General features: G+C 39.7%; 1 protein-coding gene across 1 annotated transcript in view; it reads right to left on the bottom strand.

The window, feature by feature from the left end:
* Nucleotides 1–12429, bottom strand: part of TRPC4 (transient receptor potential cation channel subfamily C member 4) — a 106863-nt gene extending 94434 nt beyond the window's left edge. Inside the window, exon 1 of the mRNA XM_074159997.1 lies at nucleotides 12052–12429. Coding sequence (XP_074016098.1) covers nucleotides 12052–12429 — 378 coding nt within the window. The remainder of the gene's footprint in view (nucleotides 1–12051) is intronic.
* Between the last annotated feature and the right edge of the window lie 4894 nt (nucleotides 12430–17323).

The raw sequence follows: 17323 nt of genomic DNA, 5'->3' as shown, positions 1-17323 counted from the left end.
CATGATTGAGATCTGAAGAAAATTTTGGAGTGTGAGCTCAACAGTATTACTAGATACCAGAGAACTTATACAAAAAGAGGATATTATGAGTGCATGAGCTTCTTAAAAAACTTTGATGAACACTCCTAACATTAAAACCAGAGGAAATTAAATCATGATGCTCATAGCTGTGTAGAAATCAGATTTCATAAATTTCACTGCTCACAGAACAATTTGAAAAGGGATGCTCTATGACAATAGCAAAGTTGATGGTGGGGTGTTGAGGACCATACATGAACAAGCTTCTTGACAGTGCCATGTTTCTGTTGTTTCAATCTTCATAGGGCTTTCCCATGGCTGAAGGTTTGGAAAGCCTTTCATTTTAAAGATTATTAGGTATGACTGCATGTTTGACTCTCCAAGACTAATGTTCACTTTGAGAAAGTCTTTTGAATTCTACTCTTCCTTACATACAACTTATTCAAAAGGTATCTCCACAGGGAAGTTCCAGGTAAATGCATTTCAGCACAGTGGCTCATAGACAAGGAAGAACTCTAGAATGACTCTTTGAAAGTATTTTTCAGTGAACCATTTTGCAGCATTGGATTGCCTGGAAGACCATGTCCGTCAGGAACTGCTGTGCCTTTGAAAGAATTTGTTTCAACAATAGGGCTCTGGTGGTCCTGTTCCTAAAATCTTTCCTGGGTTTCTGCATTGGACACTGTCAGAGAGAGGATATGTTGTAGGTGAACCTACAGGGCAGGATTTATCTCCAGATTTAAACACCTAATTACAGGGTCTATATGTGAATTAGGTTTCTAAGCTCCCGTTATACCTAGTTGAAATCTAGGGCTCATCTCAATTGCCCCCATGTAGATGTCTAGTTCTATTTCAGATATCTCCAGGTGTCCTGTGTGACCTCCAGTCACCACTCCACACAGGCACAGGTCTCGCTCACGTCCTGTGTCATAACTGCCAGGCCCATACATGTCTCATAGATATACTAGGATGCCTTACATTTCACTTAGCCAATACACCTGAGCCTCTGAGCTGGGCCCCTGGTGGATATAGTCAGTAGAGCCCAGAGAACTATTTTTCTCAGCTTACGGTAGACACTTGCATTTGGTCAGCAGATCATCTAACTTTTCACTGACTTTACTGGGAGCTCAGATATCTGGTTTATACGTGAGCACCAAAGAAGTGATCCAGGTACCTAGACATAGGTATCTAGAAAACCAGAGAGATCTGATATGACAGCTAGGACACAAGACCTGCTGGAGGGACTCATCCCTCCACAGCGCAGGTGGAGGACAGGTAGGCTTCCATGATGCAGGAGACATCTCTGCATAAACTCCTGTCTCTACTGTTATATTGTATTCAGCTTCAGGCATCTGAATTGGGAGCTGACTCCCACCCCCTCATACATATATATACCCATATATTTATATATAGCACAGATCTTCTCAATCTGTTTTATCAAGGGCAAAACTGTTAATTGTCTCCTGAGAGGCTGTACTAGGCAGAGAAGATACTGGCTTGTTTATATTGCTCCTTTAATGTTTATGTATTTGCTAACTTCATAAATTAAATTGCAGAGCCAAATGTAACGATAATTGGCTATGGGGATTTCTAGACCTTGTCTAGATTTTCTAGACAAGACTACCTCAATTAAAATGTTCTATTTGCTGAACTTCTCAGTCTTCTTAATAGATTTATATTACTGGCATCAGAGCTAATTCTTAACTTGTTTTCAAGCACTGGAAGGCTATTAAAATCTTTAGTTGAAACTATCTTTGCAGTTGTTGAGTTATCAGGAAATGAAAGCAGGTAGGTTTGGCAAAAAGGATTCCAGGCATGGAGTTTTATGAAGATGGCAGTACAGGACCACTAATTGTAGGAGGTGGAGATTTTGGACATTTCCTTTTTCATTTGTACGTAGTCCCTATTCTGATTGTAAACTTGGGTTAGGGCTGTAAAGTAGGGCTCAACAAATATAAAAAGGGAAAACAAAGCAGCACTGAAAATGTGGCTTCCTGAGGAGAAAACTGACTTTTCCACAGACCTCATTTTCGTATTAGCCTTCTAAAGATTTTGAATTATTTTAGATATCTCTAAAGATTTCTATTTATTTTAGGTTTTCAAATGTTTATTGCAAATCTCCTCATGGTAGAAAAGTGCTTTCATTTCCCGCACGAGCTGAGAACAAGAAGTGTGAAAAAGGCAGCAAATAATGACAGAAAAACACTTAAGCTTTCTGACTCTATCACACTTGAAGTTTAGGTAGAAGTTTGGTTCACCAATTGTCTTTGAACTAAACCTGCATTTGTCATCATCAATATTTTCTGAACTTCTGCAGACTGCTAAAACATAGGAATAGATTCACAGCTGGTTTAAGTCATCATCAATAACACTACCTACCAGGAATCTTTCTGTAAGGGTTCTGCTAGTCAGACTTTTTTTATGTTGCCAATAAAAAATGGCTCATCATTTTGTACAGGTCAAGAAACTATCACGTTTCTCCATATTTTGGCATGCTTCTTTTGCCACTGCTTCAACTTTGGAATATTATGATTTAGCATTTGTTACAAGGTGATGGGCGCATACTGAACACATTGCCTACCTCAATATTGAAATTGCTAGCAGCTCTATTTGATGGCACCAGAATACCAGCTTCTGGAGTCTTTCTTTAGTATTTGTCACAGGTTTTTCTACACAGCCACCCACCCCACCTCTGATGCATATAAACACAGACAACGGGTTTATTGCCAAGATGTAATGACCCTTATGTGCAGCTTTTTTTTTGAACTTGAAAACAGCCAGCATCCCTTTAAAACACCAAAGAATAATACTTTTGTAAATCTGTATCTCCATCTCATATGCAATTAGTCATCTTCACCTTTATGGTACACCCCTACCTGTTGTTTTCATGTACCCAAATGATTATATGAAAAACTGAACATGGATAGGCTATTACATCTATTTCATCAATAAACTGAAATACCCCCTACACAGCCTCTTCCATTCATCTCTGTCTATCAGTATTCTAGAACCTGACAGAAAATTCTAATTAATCAGATGCCACTGGGAAAAAAAATACTCAGCTGCCCACTCAGGTAGCTAGGAGTGGGATGAACCAACTTCATGACCTCACATTGCACTTCAAGGCTGTATACTTCAAGCCTGACAAAATAGCTTTGCATTGCCTCCTCCATACTCATTACTAGCTAGACTGTCATTAATCAGAACATTCAGAAAAGGCATTTAGTTCATGAACTTCTGTGGGAGACATTTTCAAAACAAAAATGATGCTTTAATCTCAACAGATGAGGAGCATTACATAAATGATTGTGACTGATACTTTCCAAAGTTACTGAAGCATGAGTTTTAGATACAAAAGATTTTTAGATACAAAAACCTACAAGGCATCATGCAGTGCTCATATTATTTTTTTTCTTTCTCCCCCTGCTTCACCAGTATAAGTTCTAGTTCAGTCACTAGGCAAAAATTCTAAATAACATCTTAAAACAACAGGTCAAACATGCAGGTGTACTGGGCCCAAAACCTGTATATATTCCCTGGTCTTCTCCATGATGACCCACATTGTTACCAGGAGGAGGTACAACCCCAACATAGCAACTTCCCCCTGAACACTGTTGGACTGTGGGACAACACAGGGCTGGGAAGATGGTATCATCCCACAAGGCTTGGAAGTAATGCTGACTGAATGTTCTGCACATCCTAAGAGGAGCCTGACTGAAACTGAAATTGGGCTATAAGTGCAGCTCCAGAGAAGAGCACTGGCTTCGTCTCAGGGCCCTGGGATTCCTCAAAGGGCAATTTCAAGAAGTACAAAGATACTAGGAGACATTAAAGGGTGACGAAACCATACGTGAGGAATTTCCTAGGGGACAGGAGCTCTGTCAGACCTGACAGGAGCTCTATCAGAAGTGCAGAATCTAGCCTGCCAGCACCTCAGGAATGGAAAATAACTCTTAAGGCTCTGGGCTGCTTTCATGCTGTTTCCTGACTTTTCACCTTTAGACTTTTTATCGGTTTCTGCGAATGCTGCCAGACTGAAGGCACTTTGCCTACAGAGCTGTCTAGTCTTGCTGTCTGTGTCCCTTCCCAGATAGTTAAGGTGACTGCCTGAACATCCACGTAGTAGCCTGCCCCAGTGGCCTAGAAACTATACTGTACAACATCCTTCACACATCCTCACACAGGAGCATTCTCTCCTCCCGGCTGTTCTCCAACATCCTTTCATTCTCTCCAAAACTACATGGCAACACTGCTAAAAAAATCAGATGTTGAGACACATTTCAGCATAAGACCAATCACTGTTTATTCTGATCAGGACTGCATGCAGGAGATTCAAGTGAAAGACAACTTATATTGTCAACACCTCCTCTTCTGACTTTCCCCACTCCAAAATAATTATCAATCCGCTAAATGCATGAAGATTTATAAAATATAATTTTCGCTTGTTGCAGCAAAATAATTTTCTCCCCACGTCCCAAAAAGTCCCAAGATAGCAAGCTTTCCTACTGATCCACCTGAATAACTCTTCCTGTCCAAGGGTTCACAGTGGCTGCTAACACACTGAGAAGCACATAAATGCCAGAACAAGCTCTGAGGTGATGGTCTGCCTGTCATGCAGATAAGGAGGCTGGTCAGACCTCCCTGTAGCTTTCTGCTAGTTCTTTCAACACAGAGATGTGGCATGATGGAATGATGTGTACCTGGGAGAAGATGCTGCCACCACACGACCTGGGACCCAGAAACTCCAAAATGTCCCGGATCCTCTTGTTCACACATGGCTAAAATGTCCATGGCAAGCATTGTGCATGTGGCATATGGTAGCAGTAGGATCTGTTTGGCTGGGTTAGATTCCTGGGTTCACATCTGGTGTGTAAAGTATCAGAGCTGTTCGCTCCTCACATACCATTTCTCACCTCACCCATCTCTTCCAGATGCCATTTTCCTTATAACATAAAAGCATATAATTACAGCTTGCTCTCCTTACTCCCTACACCAAACTTTTCATCTCTTTCATTTTGGTCCTTTTCCTCAGAAATAAAGGCTAAACCATGCCATTCTATCCTTTTTACCCAGCTGCTCAGGAATATCCCAGCTGTAAAGCCTACTGTGACCAGACAGGCTACTAAAAAGGCCCTTAAATATTGACAAAGAAGCATTGTTCACTGTCTGCAAAGCAAATGGTAATTATCCTTATGCTCTTCCTGAGGGAGTCTCAGAACCTGGTAGTGAAATCATAAATTTGAATCCATAGCTCTGAGTGCAACCCAAATGGTACCTAATCAGGTTTGTAAAAGCACAGGAATTATGGGAAGAATTGAAATGGTGGAAGAGGATTCTGCAAAGTGAATATATCTTACTTTGGGGTGAGTGGACATTTCTAGGTCCACTGTAACAGGTGGCATTAGCAATCCCCGCTGTGATCATCTCCATCTTAGCATCATAGAATGGTTTGGGCTTGGGTTAAAGCTCTTCTAGTCCAATCCTATCTTAACTAACTTCTAGGTTGAAAAGGCAGTAAAAATTGACAAAGGTGCTGAGATGTTAATTCAGGTATCAGTGTCTTCTACCACTTTCTAATCACATGCTCTTTTTACCCTGTCTTTGGTACCCATATGCAATAGGCTCTTCACCAAGAAATATCCTGCATCTCTTTCAGTCTTTCAGAATTGTCTATCTGTACCTTTTAAGTTTTGGACATTTGGGTTTTGTCTGTTCTAATAAATACTTTTTTTTTCCCCAATAGTTAGCCAATGCATTGAACTTACCCTTTCTTGGGCCTTTGAGACACTGCCAGGAAAATGCATGAAAACTGATGAAACAAAACTAACTATGCCATGGACTTATATTTTTAGAGGCCAACAATGTCTGAAGTCCACGTCGAAGAAGCTGAGGGCTGGCTTCCTAGTTTGACTTTGGCTGGCAGGGACCATGACTGAGTCTGTGGGGGTGAGCAAGCAGCAGAAACAGAGGTTGCAAGTATGAGATGGTGAAATTCAACATGTATAACATCTCTTAGCACCACAAGTAGAAGTCAGGGGTTTTTCATAAAGTAGTTCATGATGTGACCTTACTGGTTGTCCCAGGAGAGCAAACAAGTTATGAAAGGTACAGAGGTGAGTATTGGTCTCTTTTCAGCTTCCTAATTCCAGCTCTGTGCCAGCAATTTCTCCTTTTCTTTGCACATGGTGTGACAGCACAGCACATGAAAACAGAGAGGAGTTAAGATGATCCCAAAGACCTTCTGGCTCCCCTTCAGGAAATGAAATGCACATTTCACAGCATTCTTGCAGAGGTGGAGTTAATTGAAACAATTCTTACAAAGGTTTCCTAATCCGGGGCATCAGAAAGTATGTACTGACTCTTACACATTGACTCTTCTGCTATATTTTGACCAAACAAGAGATGAGAAAAATTTAGCTATCACGTACCCTGCTGGGACACCCTGGAAATGCAGAGGTGATGTACAAGGAACTGATGCACTACAGGCAGAAAGAGTTTCCTGTTAATAGAGAAACTTGTCTGGACAGTGGACAGGAGACAGGGATAGAAGTCTCACTGAGGACACCAGCATCTCTGTGGAAGACAGTGTAAGGGTGACATTTGTTCATCCACAGACTGAGTAATCTGCTATATAGGAGATTTACCTTCCAAACTGCCTTGACGGCTACTGACTTTTTGGTTCCAAACTGACTGACGGAAAGCTGTTGGTGCTGGAGTCTGCCAGCTTTCACCTACCACCATGACCCTCCCTCTGTGCCCAGCAGTGTTTTCACATTCATTGACATCCACACCACAGAACAAATGAACCAGGGACATATCACTGTGATCACTTTTCTCCCTGTCCTAAAGCTGTCCCTCCTCTAGCAATTCCCTTATGTTTATAAATGCCAGCCTGACATCAGCATGGTATTTTTTTCAGACACCTGCAGAAAGCTTTCCTTAGGGTGTCAACCTATAAAAATACTCACAGTATCGCAAGATCGACATCTGATAGTGAACAGGGAGGCATAAAAGCCTACCATGTGCTTTTGCTAGCTAGGCAATTCCTCTAAACATTACAGTCAGGTTCTCATGACCTAAATCTAGACTGTCAGCTAATGCAATGCTGCACAGATTCAAGTTTAATAACCGAGACTTCAGCTTCACTTATGTGCTTTGTAGCATCCTTAGAAGACAGCTACAACTCTGCTTCAGTCTTCCCTGAATATATATGCATATCAAGATGGTCAAGCACCCAGCTAGAAGTCCTCAAGCTCTAGGTCCTGGGGTCCTCAAGCAGGAGAGCATGCTGTGATTTAGATAAAGGTATTCTACTCATTTTTTTATGCTACTTAACCCCCATCCCATCTGTGGATGCTGCATGCAATTTAAAAGATAGAAGCATTTTCTGCAGATACTAGATTTTAAAGACAGCTTTCTTTCCCTCTTAATTTGGCACTCAACTATCCATCAGGGTAAGCAACAAGTGACTTGGCAGATAATTCAGGACATATGGCTCTGAAGAACTGGTAATTTAAAAGTACTAGGACAAGTTTCCTCAAATCATTCACCTTAATTTGTGTTATCCTCTTTCACATGTGCTCCAGCAGCTGGTACAGTTAAAGTAGTGTAGAAAACATAATGCAACTTTTCCTGAGTTGCATTAATGTATGCCACAAAAACCTCACTCACAAACTGAGTAACAGGAGTCAAATACAGTTCAAAGCTGTTAAACATACATGCCTCATCTGTAGTCACCAGGTGGCACCAGATGTATCCATATATTGGTAATCAGTTTAAAACCACTGTAACCCATATGGTCTTGGAAATGCAAAGCACATTACGTATGGATATTAGGTAGAGCCCAATTGCTGAGTGGCCAGTTGACTAGAGAGCCTAGATATAACTTTAACAAGAGCTCACTGTTGGTTTTTGGTTTTGTTTTGTTGAGGAGGAAGTATTAAAGAGTAAGATTCAGCGGCATCTCCTAATTATGAAATATTCGTTGGAAAACTTTTCCAAAAATGCAAAAAATATATTATTTTAACTAAATGCATTGATTCTTGGTAAGAAAAACATATTTTTATATTTTTCTCCTTTTTTTTTTAAATTTAAATGTTTAAAGAATTAAATTTTGGAGAAAAATCAGTTCTTTCAAAAGATATATTTCAGCTGTCCTGAAGAATTGTAGCTTTATGTTGATACAAAAGGACATTCTTTTCTTGCTTTCTGAAATTGTCAATGAGCTCTTGAATTATGTAGGAAACTCTATGCTTAAAAATTTCTTTCATTTTACAAATACAACTACATTATTGTATGAGGGTAAAGCTGAAATTTGCTATACATCATAGGCAGTATATTACCTCATTAATTTCAAAAAATAGTGAGATGAAATATTTGGGAATCTAAACTGTTCCTTAAGCTTGGCAGTATTTAGCACATGCATTTCTGTTATTCTTTATTACCTGTCTCCTCTGCAAATAACTTTTCATCGGGGAAAAAAAAAAACCACAGCAAAAGGGTGAAATCTTGATCTCACTGAATTAATGGCTGAACTCCCAGTAGCTTCAAGGGGCCAGGATTTTACCACATAGGACCAGCTTTACACAAAGAAGGAAAACCAAACCATCAAAGATACCATGTTATTAAAAGCACTGAGTCTGAAAACGAATCTTCATCTAAATAATACAGAGAATGTTTACAAATAAAAGTAATCAAAAAAATCAAGTTGTTGTTTGAAATAGAGTTTTAAAGGAACTTGATTCTCTAGGGAAAAAGTGTATCTTTCTGTCTAAACACTGAAAATATTAATTTTAGTACAGAATTTTAAGCATCCAGATTTTATATCTTTAGTCTATTGCAATGATTTTTCAGCCATCAGGTACTTTTGATTATATTAAACTCACACAATTGTATCTGCTTCATTGCAGCATTACTGCAAAAATGTAATCCAGATTTACATTCTCTTCAGCATGACCTATTCCTAAAAATGAACCAATGTGATTATCTACACAAACGACACCCACAGGAGCTTAATGGTTCTTGGGGTCCCTGGTGCAAACGACGGCATGCGTACGTAAATAATCTATTTGTTTAAAGACCATTTTGCAAGCACTGGCTTGTAAGTAGTATTTGCATTTGCAATGGGCAAGCCTAGCCTTGTACAGATACAAAAGGAGATGTCTTTGTTCAAATGACTCATGATTATTCTTCATGCTTTACAGTAATGGGAAGACCCTCAGCAAGTGCAAACAGGGAAACCAAGGAAGAGAAGGAGAAGCAGCACTCCTCATACCAGCCAGCAGCGGAGTCTAGCACTGAAACAACATGCTTAAGCTCCAGCCCAGAGAGCTAACCTCTAGGCTGGAGCAAAGCAGTCTGTGGCTAACTTAACACTGTAGTATGCACCCAAAAAGTAAGCCTATCTTTTGTCTGCTACAACATGAAGTTCGCCTAAACCAAGTAGCTGCGGCACATACCAAAACGAAGTCCTGAAAGTCTAAAGAACAGCCTGAAATTTAGGCCCCTAGTGTAAGGTAAATTTGTAGACTCTCTCTCTAGCTAGTCCAAAAAGTGTTTTTTGCTGTCTTAAGTAGCTCAGAAAGATGTCACGATTTGCACTCCAGGGATCTCCATTTTTCTCCATTAGTAAGGAGAGCCCAGGCATCCAGATCGTAGATGAGACACAGTTTTGGATGGCAACAATCCACTCTGCAAACAGCAGCTTCCACTATAGAGGCTGGAGAATGGAGACAGAGGTGGTTTAACTGGCTTGGCACAGGGCCGTGCACTGTACCTTCTGGGTCCTGTTATATTGCACTGAGAAATTTCTATACATTGTATTCTCATCTGCACTATCAGTTGAGAAATAATGAAACAAGCCAAACATAAAGTGAATCTAGTTTTCTTTCCTTTCGCTGACATAAATCTGTTGTCAGTACAAAGAAGATCTGCTTTTACTTTCTAGAAGAGAATGCAGACACGCACATTTGTACAAAGACCTACTATATTTCTTCTTTCCATAACAAAAAAGGATAGAATTCATGTTATTTCATCAGCAGAAATTATACTCTTTACCTATTATCTGCAATTCTATCCATAGCAAGTACATTATACTGTAATTAAAGTATATCGTATGCATTATCTGGGAAAGGGCTGTAATCATTTCAACATACTATTCATTGAAACACATTAATACAGTGCCTATAATACATGGAAATTGAAATAGATGAAAACACAATACAATATTGTAACTATTTTTAAGGTTTTTCTTCCTGAAAAAGTTCTGGGAATATCAGAATTTATGGGCTATGTTATTCTGTCTCCACTAGTTTCTTAAATTGAGAAGGCTACGCAAGAGGCTAGCTACCTCCTAGAGACAGAATCATAGACTCTGTCTATGGTTTGGGTTGGAAGGGTCCTCAAAGATCATCTAGCTCCAACTCCACTGCCCTGGGCATGTCTCAAGGCAGTGCAAGGGAAAGCACAATAGGTAACCCATTCTTCATGAACGATACGGTATGTAATGATTTTTTCCTTTGAGAGGAGACAGGGAGAAAGGGAGAGGAGTTTGTACCTTTTTAGCTGCACTTCCTAAGATGGATGACTACTGGAGACAGGGCTGAAGTTCTGATTAATTGGGTCATGTCTCCCAGTGCTGAGTTGGGAGATGGTGACCTCCACATGGAGGGCTTGAAACCTTCATTGACTTTAAAGAGAGTTTTGTGATTAATTCAAATGGACCACAACTTACCACTACTATTCTCTTTGGAATGATTTGCATCTTTGAACGATTAAGGATTTCCCACTGATATCTGGAGGAATAATGTTACCATATCAGAGGTCTCACATGCAGAACCTAACTGTTTTATCAACTTCTAGATTTTCCTGAGTGAGTTTAAAATGGATGCAAATCTCTAACTTGAGGAAGTTTCACTTTTCTTACTGCACGGTTTTCCAAGAAGGTGGTTTTGTGCATGATCAGTTAAACGTGACCCCAATTCTGGCTTTATATAGAAGGCAGTTAACAATTCACTCAGCTGTAAGCAGAAAACCTTGTTATTCAGGCTGGGAGTAAGAAGGATGCAGGAAGTTTTTACCGTTTCTTATTGGAAGGTAGATCTCATGTGACTTAAACTACATCAAACTGATAAGCCTTGTGGGCCTGTGCAGATTTGATTGAATGACAGAGATGACCTTGAAGTCATCTCTTGCCAACTTGCTCAAGAAGTGGGCACCATGTGAATGTCATGAAGTTCAACACGACCAAGCACAAGATCCTGCACTTGGGTTGGGGCAACCCCTGGTATCAATACAGGCTGGGGGATGAAGGGATTGAGTGCAAAAGGACTTGAGGATACTGGTGGATGAAAAATTGGACATAAGCAGGCAATGTGCATTTGCAGCCCAGAAAGCCAACCATATCCTAGGCTGCACAACAAGAAGCAGGGCCAGCAGCTCAAGGGAGGTGATTTTCCCCCACTACTCTGCTCTTGGGAGATCCCACCTGGAGTACTGCGTCCAGCTTTGGAGTCCTTAGCACAAGAAAGAGCTGTTAAAGCAGGTCCAGAGGAGCATCACAAAAATGGTCAGAAGAACACCTGGAACACCTCTCCTATGAGGACAGACTGAGAGACTTGGGGTTGTTCACCCTGAATAAGACAAGGCTCTGGGGAGAGCTTATGGTGGCCTCTCATTATATATATAGGGGACTTATGAAAAAGAGGGAGCTGAGGGCTATAGTGACCAAACAAGGGGCAACTGTTTTAAACTGGAGCAAACTGGTCTATTGAAAGATGTCCCTGTTCATGGAAGGGAGATTGGACCAGATGATCGTTCAATGTCCCTTCTGACTCAAACTATTCTACGATTCTGTGGTGTCTAAACACATATGAATACAATGCATACAGCATCAAAGCAATTAATTTTCTGATTTTAAATACTTGTGTGCAAGGATGATGGTTGGTTTTGTTTTTCTTTTTGCTTACTCCCTTTGCACAATTCTTCTCTTTTCATTAGAGCAGACTACAAACCTAGAGAAAATCCTGCACATACCTGTTTCTCCCCACTGGGCTTCTTGTGGTTTAACAGCAGCTCCACAGCACCAACTACCTCCTTTCGAATGGCATGCAACAGAGCGTCTCCCACATATACATTAAAACTTAAGAGCAGCTCAATGAGCTCGAGGTTCTCATTTTCAATTGCAATAAGTAGTGCAGTTCTTCCCAGGGGATCAATGCAATTAATATTGATCTTGAAATAAATTTCTGCTTCCTCCAAAGCTTTCTTTACACTGGCATAATCTCCTTTCTCCACGGCATTCAGATAGGCTTTCTCTGAAGGAGACAGTTCAGATTCTGCCCGTACAATACGAAGAGGGATACGATCTCTGTAGGGAGCATTGACACTTCTTTTGTAGTAGAACTGGGCCATATTTTATGCCATTCTAATACTTTGTCTCTGCAATATGAAAAGAAAGATTAAATCAATAATATATTTTGGGGGTACAGTGCACCAAATTAATACTTGCAATATATAAGCATTTAAAACTCATACTAAAAAGTGATGTTGAAAAAAGTACAAATTCCCTCTATCAATAGAACTTGTAAGATCACCAGTAAAATGTGGAAACCAAAACATACAAGCAAGTTTTTGCAACTTACCAAGTCAAAGCATATCTGTCAGCGTACCATTTGTTTGTATGTATTGCTTAAAACCCTGGCAAGCATGAGGTAATGTGATACAATGTAGTTTGCATCAAATGGGGAGCTCCACTTCATTTCTTCATTAAGTTCCACTGCCTCATGTCTCCCACAGTTTAAGAGTATGCTCACACACAGTTGCTGCTGCTCAGTATGCTACAGGGCACTTACACCTTGTAAGCTTGATTGTGGTTGTGGTTGACACTTAGAGATTGGTTCAGTTATCCCATCTAAGGCACCTAGGCCTCTTTGAGATGCACCAGTTAACTCATCTGCTCTCCAGCATGGCTTGGGTCTTCCACAAGGCCAGTGCACACCTGGTACCTCCGTGAAAATGTCTCTGACCCAGGCATCACTCGATGCTTGTTTGTGGACAACTAAATACACCCCTTCTTATCTGTTTCTTTAGCTTGAGCAAAAAGAACATGTTAGAGTTAAAACAGTTATTAGCATTTAGATCTTCCTAGTGCTGCTGAAACACCCTGACATCTGTGGCAGGCACAGATTGCACAGTTCAGTGGTGAGCTTTCCTACTACAATTTTGATTCAATATTATATGCTATTAGAAAAACATTCATATAAAGTGCTTTTCCAACAAGCACAAACTAATGTATAAATTAGAATTCAGAGGCTGAAAGAAAAAACAAAACCCCTATGAAATAAATTCCCAAGGACTGGTAGATAATAATCATGGTTTTGATTCTGAACTATTCAATTCTAAACTAGAATTAATACTGAAACACTGCAAATGTAAAAGAACTCTGAAGTCTTACATATAACTGAGCATTTAATGCCTCTGCTTATACTCTGTATATTTTGTGCAAAGACTTTGCAAAAATAATTTCTTCTAGCAGAACGATTTTCTCCTTGCTCTATCTCCTACCTAAAAGAAAAAAAAAAAAAAAGGAAAAGAGAGAAGAAGAGAAGAGGGGAGATAAAAATTTCACTACAAAGAACAGGGTACACAAAAAGTATTTCCTTCTGCCGTTAAAATACAGGTTGAAGAGGTTATTAGACAAAGAACTGTAGTTGTAATTTTTGCAGCTGACAATACAATTTAGACTAACCCACAGCCTTTTCCTCCATTTCCTTCAAGCATTAAAAAAAATTCTCTGTTGAGATCCTAATTTGGAAAAGATAATATGTATTTTTATTATTGTGAGGTTTTGATACATCAAAAATTTCACTAGACGCTGTGAAGAATTATTTTGTTCCAGTCTCCTTATGCAAAGCAATGAGAGATAAGTACAAAAGATATTACTAAATTGTTTTCTGTGTTTTACAGACCACATCAACAGGGCTTCAGGCAGGCAGGAGACAGCAAAGGAGACACGTGAGAAAGAATTCCCCTCCAGATCCATGTACAGGAGCTGAGCAATCCTTTCCAAGATATTCTCCCTCCAAGACGGTATTCGTCTGTAGTCTTGGGCTACTAGAGGTTGCACAATCTGTGGATTATGTTCTGTTAATATCACTCTAAGTAAAATAAAGTACCTGTCCTTTGCACAGTTTTGTACCCCAGGAACAGAGATATCACATTCTTATTGTTAGTGCACTGTATTTCACCAGTATGCCTTTCACTCTTCTCTTTCAAAATTGCAAGTTCAATTCAAGAAGAAAAACGTGTCATGTATGTCCACCTCCAAATTAACAAGACTTAAATGTAGATGTTCACAAGGAAGTATCTACAAGGAAGGTAGGTTGCTATATTCCCATTACAGCCACGGAGATTTAGAGCTCCATTCCATTGCTCATAAATTGTCATCTGGTGCTGGATGCTGAAGGGCATCCTCCCTGGCTCCAGCTGCCGCTTCAGAATGACTTATGTCTCACAAGGGGTCCATTTCATATCTGTCAGGCAGATGTTGGGTTAATCCACAATAATGCACAAACATTATTGAGCTTCTTAATATCTACAAAGAGTTCCTCAAGACCCCTGGAGAAATTTGAGTGACTGCAATGGGGAGGTTATTGCTAAAAGCTCCTCTCTCTTGAAAGCACAGGAATGAATCAATGGACTGTTGTCTCCCCATTTATTGGGAGTTAAACCAGCAATTAACTTGGATCAATGAAATTGGACATATAGAGATGGTTATGGTAGAAGAAGAGTACAGTGATTTACAGATAGGATTTATTATGATTTGATTACAATGATTCTATGCTTTTTTTTCCTTTGTTTTTATGATAAGTCTTGGGAAGGTCTATTATTGCTTCATTGCAAGCCCTAAGGAAAGCACTTGCTGGGACCTCTAGTGTTCACCTCTTCATCATTCTTGAATGGGCAAAATTAGATCTAAACTTAGTTTGACTCTTTCAGAAGAGACACATCGAACACACATTGTCATTCTTCTAAACATTCTTCTGTCCTCTGCTAGTCTTTCTCTCTTACCTGTTCAACTTCCTGAAATTAATCAACCATAAATAAAGTTTTCTGATAACTAAAAACGTATGTTTACATGCAATTAGAAAGTAGAGATTGATTGCTGATACAGTGCACTTCTAGAAGATATCAAGATCAAAGATACGGTTCATGGCCATTTACAAAAATAAAACATTTGGTTTGTTTTTACCTACAGGTAGATAGTGTTGTGTGACAAGTGATACTCTGCTGTCACAGGTAAATATGACAAATTTACATGGGCACACCAAGACAGCTGTAAGAGCTAGGAGTCGCCAGCAGTGGTAAGGAAGTCTCCATTTGCCTTGAGTTCCCTGAAGGAACAACAGTCTAAAGAAACAAGATGTCCAGTACACTAGACCAGTGCAAGGGGAATGAAAGAAAATAAACAATTTATGGTGCAAAACTTAGAAAAAGCGGAATTATAGTTTCCACAAAGTCCATATACCTGAGACATAATAAAAATACTTCAGAGAAGAGATAAAGACAAAATAATTTGCCTTGAAAATAGAAATATAATCACCCATCAGGAACTCATTATAACCAGAAGCCAATAAACAGCATGTCATAGATTGTACCTGAGGCATCCAAATCCTCAGAGTCATGGGATGCAAAGTCATATCCTGGAGGAATTCTTTTTGTCTCTTTATTGAAGTTTGCAAAGGGAATTAGGGACTGAGCAAGAAGTTCAAGACAGAGAAGAATTGATCTTCGATATTGTTCTGCTTTTACCTGTCATCCCCATAATCCTGACTGGGTATATTTAAGATGTGCTGTAACTAATGCAATTTATTATTCAAAATTTAGAGGACCCCTCTGTGACTTGAGGAAGAACATATAATGGAATTGATAAACCAAAATAAATTCTTTTGATCAGTTTGGAGAAATATCACAATATCCTCTATCTAAATAATCTGTGGATTGGTTTTATTTTTGAAAGGTAAACTGAAATATTACCGCTAGCTTTGCAAGACACTTGATGATTCCTCTGACCCAACTGATAGCACTGAAAATTACTACTGCTTTAAGAAGTAATAGTACATTGATCAGTATTCTGATCTACCAATCCATGCTCTATTATTCGAGATAAGGGACTTTGTTACAGCACTTAGAATAAAAGAGCTAAAACTTAATAATATCAAGATGTGCAAGGATGAAACTTGCTCTTCAAGACACTTTTTATGAAAAGATTATATAAGATACAATGTCTATGGAATACCTGAATAACTTGGCCCCAACATGCACAGGATACTTTGAAATTGTGGTGACTAACTGTAAACCCAGCTATGAAATGTTTTAGGATTAAGATTTGTGCTAGAAAAAAAGCCTCACTGCATGCAAAAGGAAGAGGTATTCACTTCAAAATAATCTTTACTCGATAATTACGTCATAACTGAAAATATATCTGGTTTGAAAGTGCGTGTTTCTTCAAATACAGTTAAAAACAAATAAAACACTTAGCCTAACTTAGCCCACAACTAGAAAAAAACAAACCAACATCAAATAGGGTCAGATAGTTGGGTGATAAATAGATTGAGAGCAGCCCTGTGGAGAAGGACTTGGGGATGCTGGTGAATGAAGGGACAGCCACGAGCCAACTGTACCCTGGGCTGCATCAAAAGAAGCATGACCAGCAGGTCGAAAGAGGTGATTCTCCCCCTCTACTCTGCTCTGGTGAGAGCCCACCCTGGAGCCCTCAGCACAGGAAAGGCACCGACCTGTTGGAGAAGGTCCAGAGGAGGGTCACAAAAATGATCAGAGGGCTGAAGCACCTCTCCAGAACAGGCTGAGAGAGCTGGGGTTGTTTAGCCTGGAGAAGAGAACGCTCTGGGATGCCTCTTGTTATATAAAGAGGGTTTATGAGAAAGATGAAGAGAGACTTTTAACCAAGGCTTGTAGTGACAGGACAAGGTGCAGCACTATAAAACTGGAAGAGGGTAGGTTTAGATTGGACAGAAGAAAGACATTTTTTACAATGAGGGTGGTGAGACCCTGGAACAGGTTGCCCAAAGAAGTTGTGGATGCCCCATCCCTGGAAGTGTTCAAGGCCAGGTTGGATGGGGCTTTGTGCAAACTGGTCTAGTGAAAGATGTCCCTGTCCATCGAAGGGAGGTTGGAGTAGACGATCATTCAATGTCTCTTATGACACAAAACCGTACCATGATTCTACATTATCTTTATAATTTTCTTCATCAGTACTTGCAAATATGCCATTCATCACCAAGTT

Source organism: Numenius arquata, chromosome 1 (genome assembly GCF_964106895.1).
Source record: "Numenius arquata chromosome 1, bNumArq3.hap1.1, whole genome shotgun sequence".
Lineage (NCBI taxonomy): Eukaryota > Metazoa > Chordata > Aves > Charadriiformes > Scolopacidae > Numenius > Numenius arquata.
Note: the sequence above shows the minus strand (reverse complement) of the source record. Positions and strands in the feature narration are given on the sequence as shown.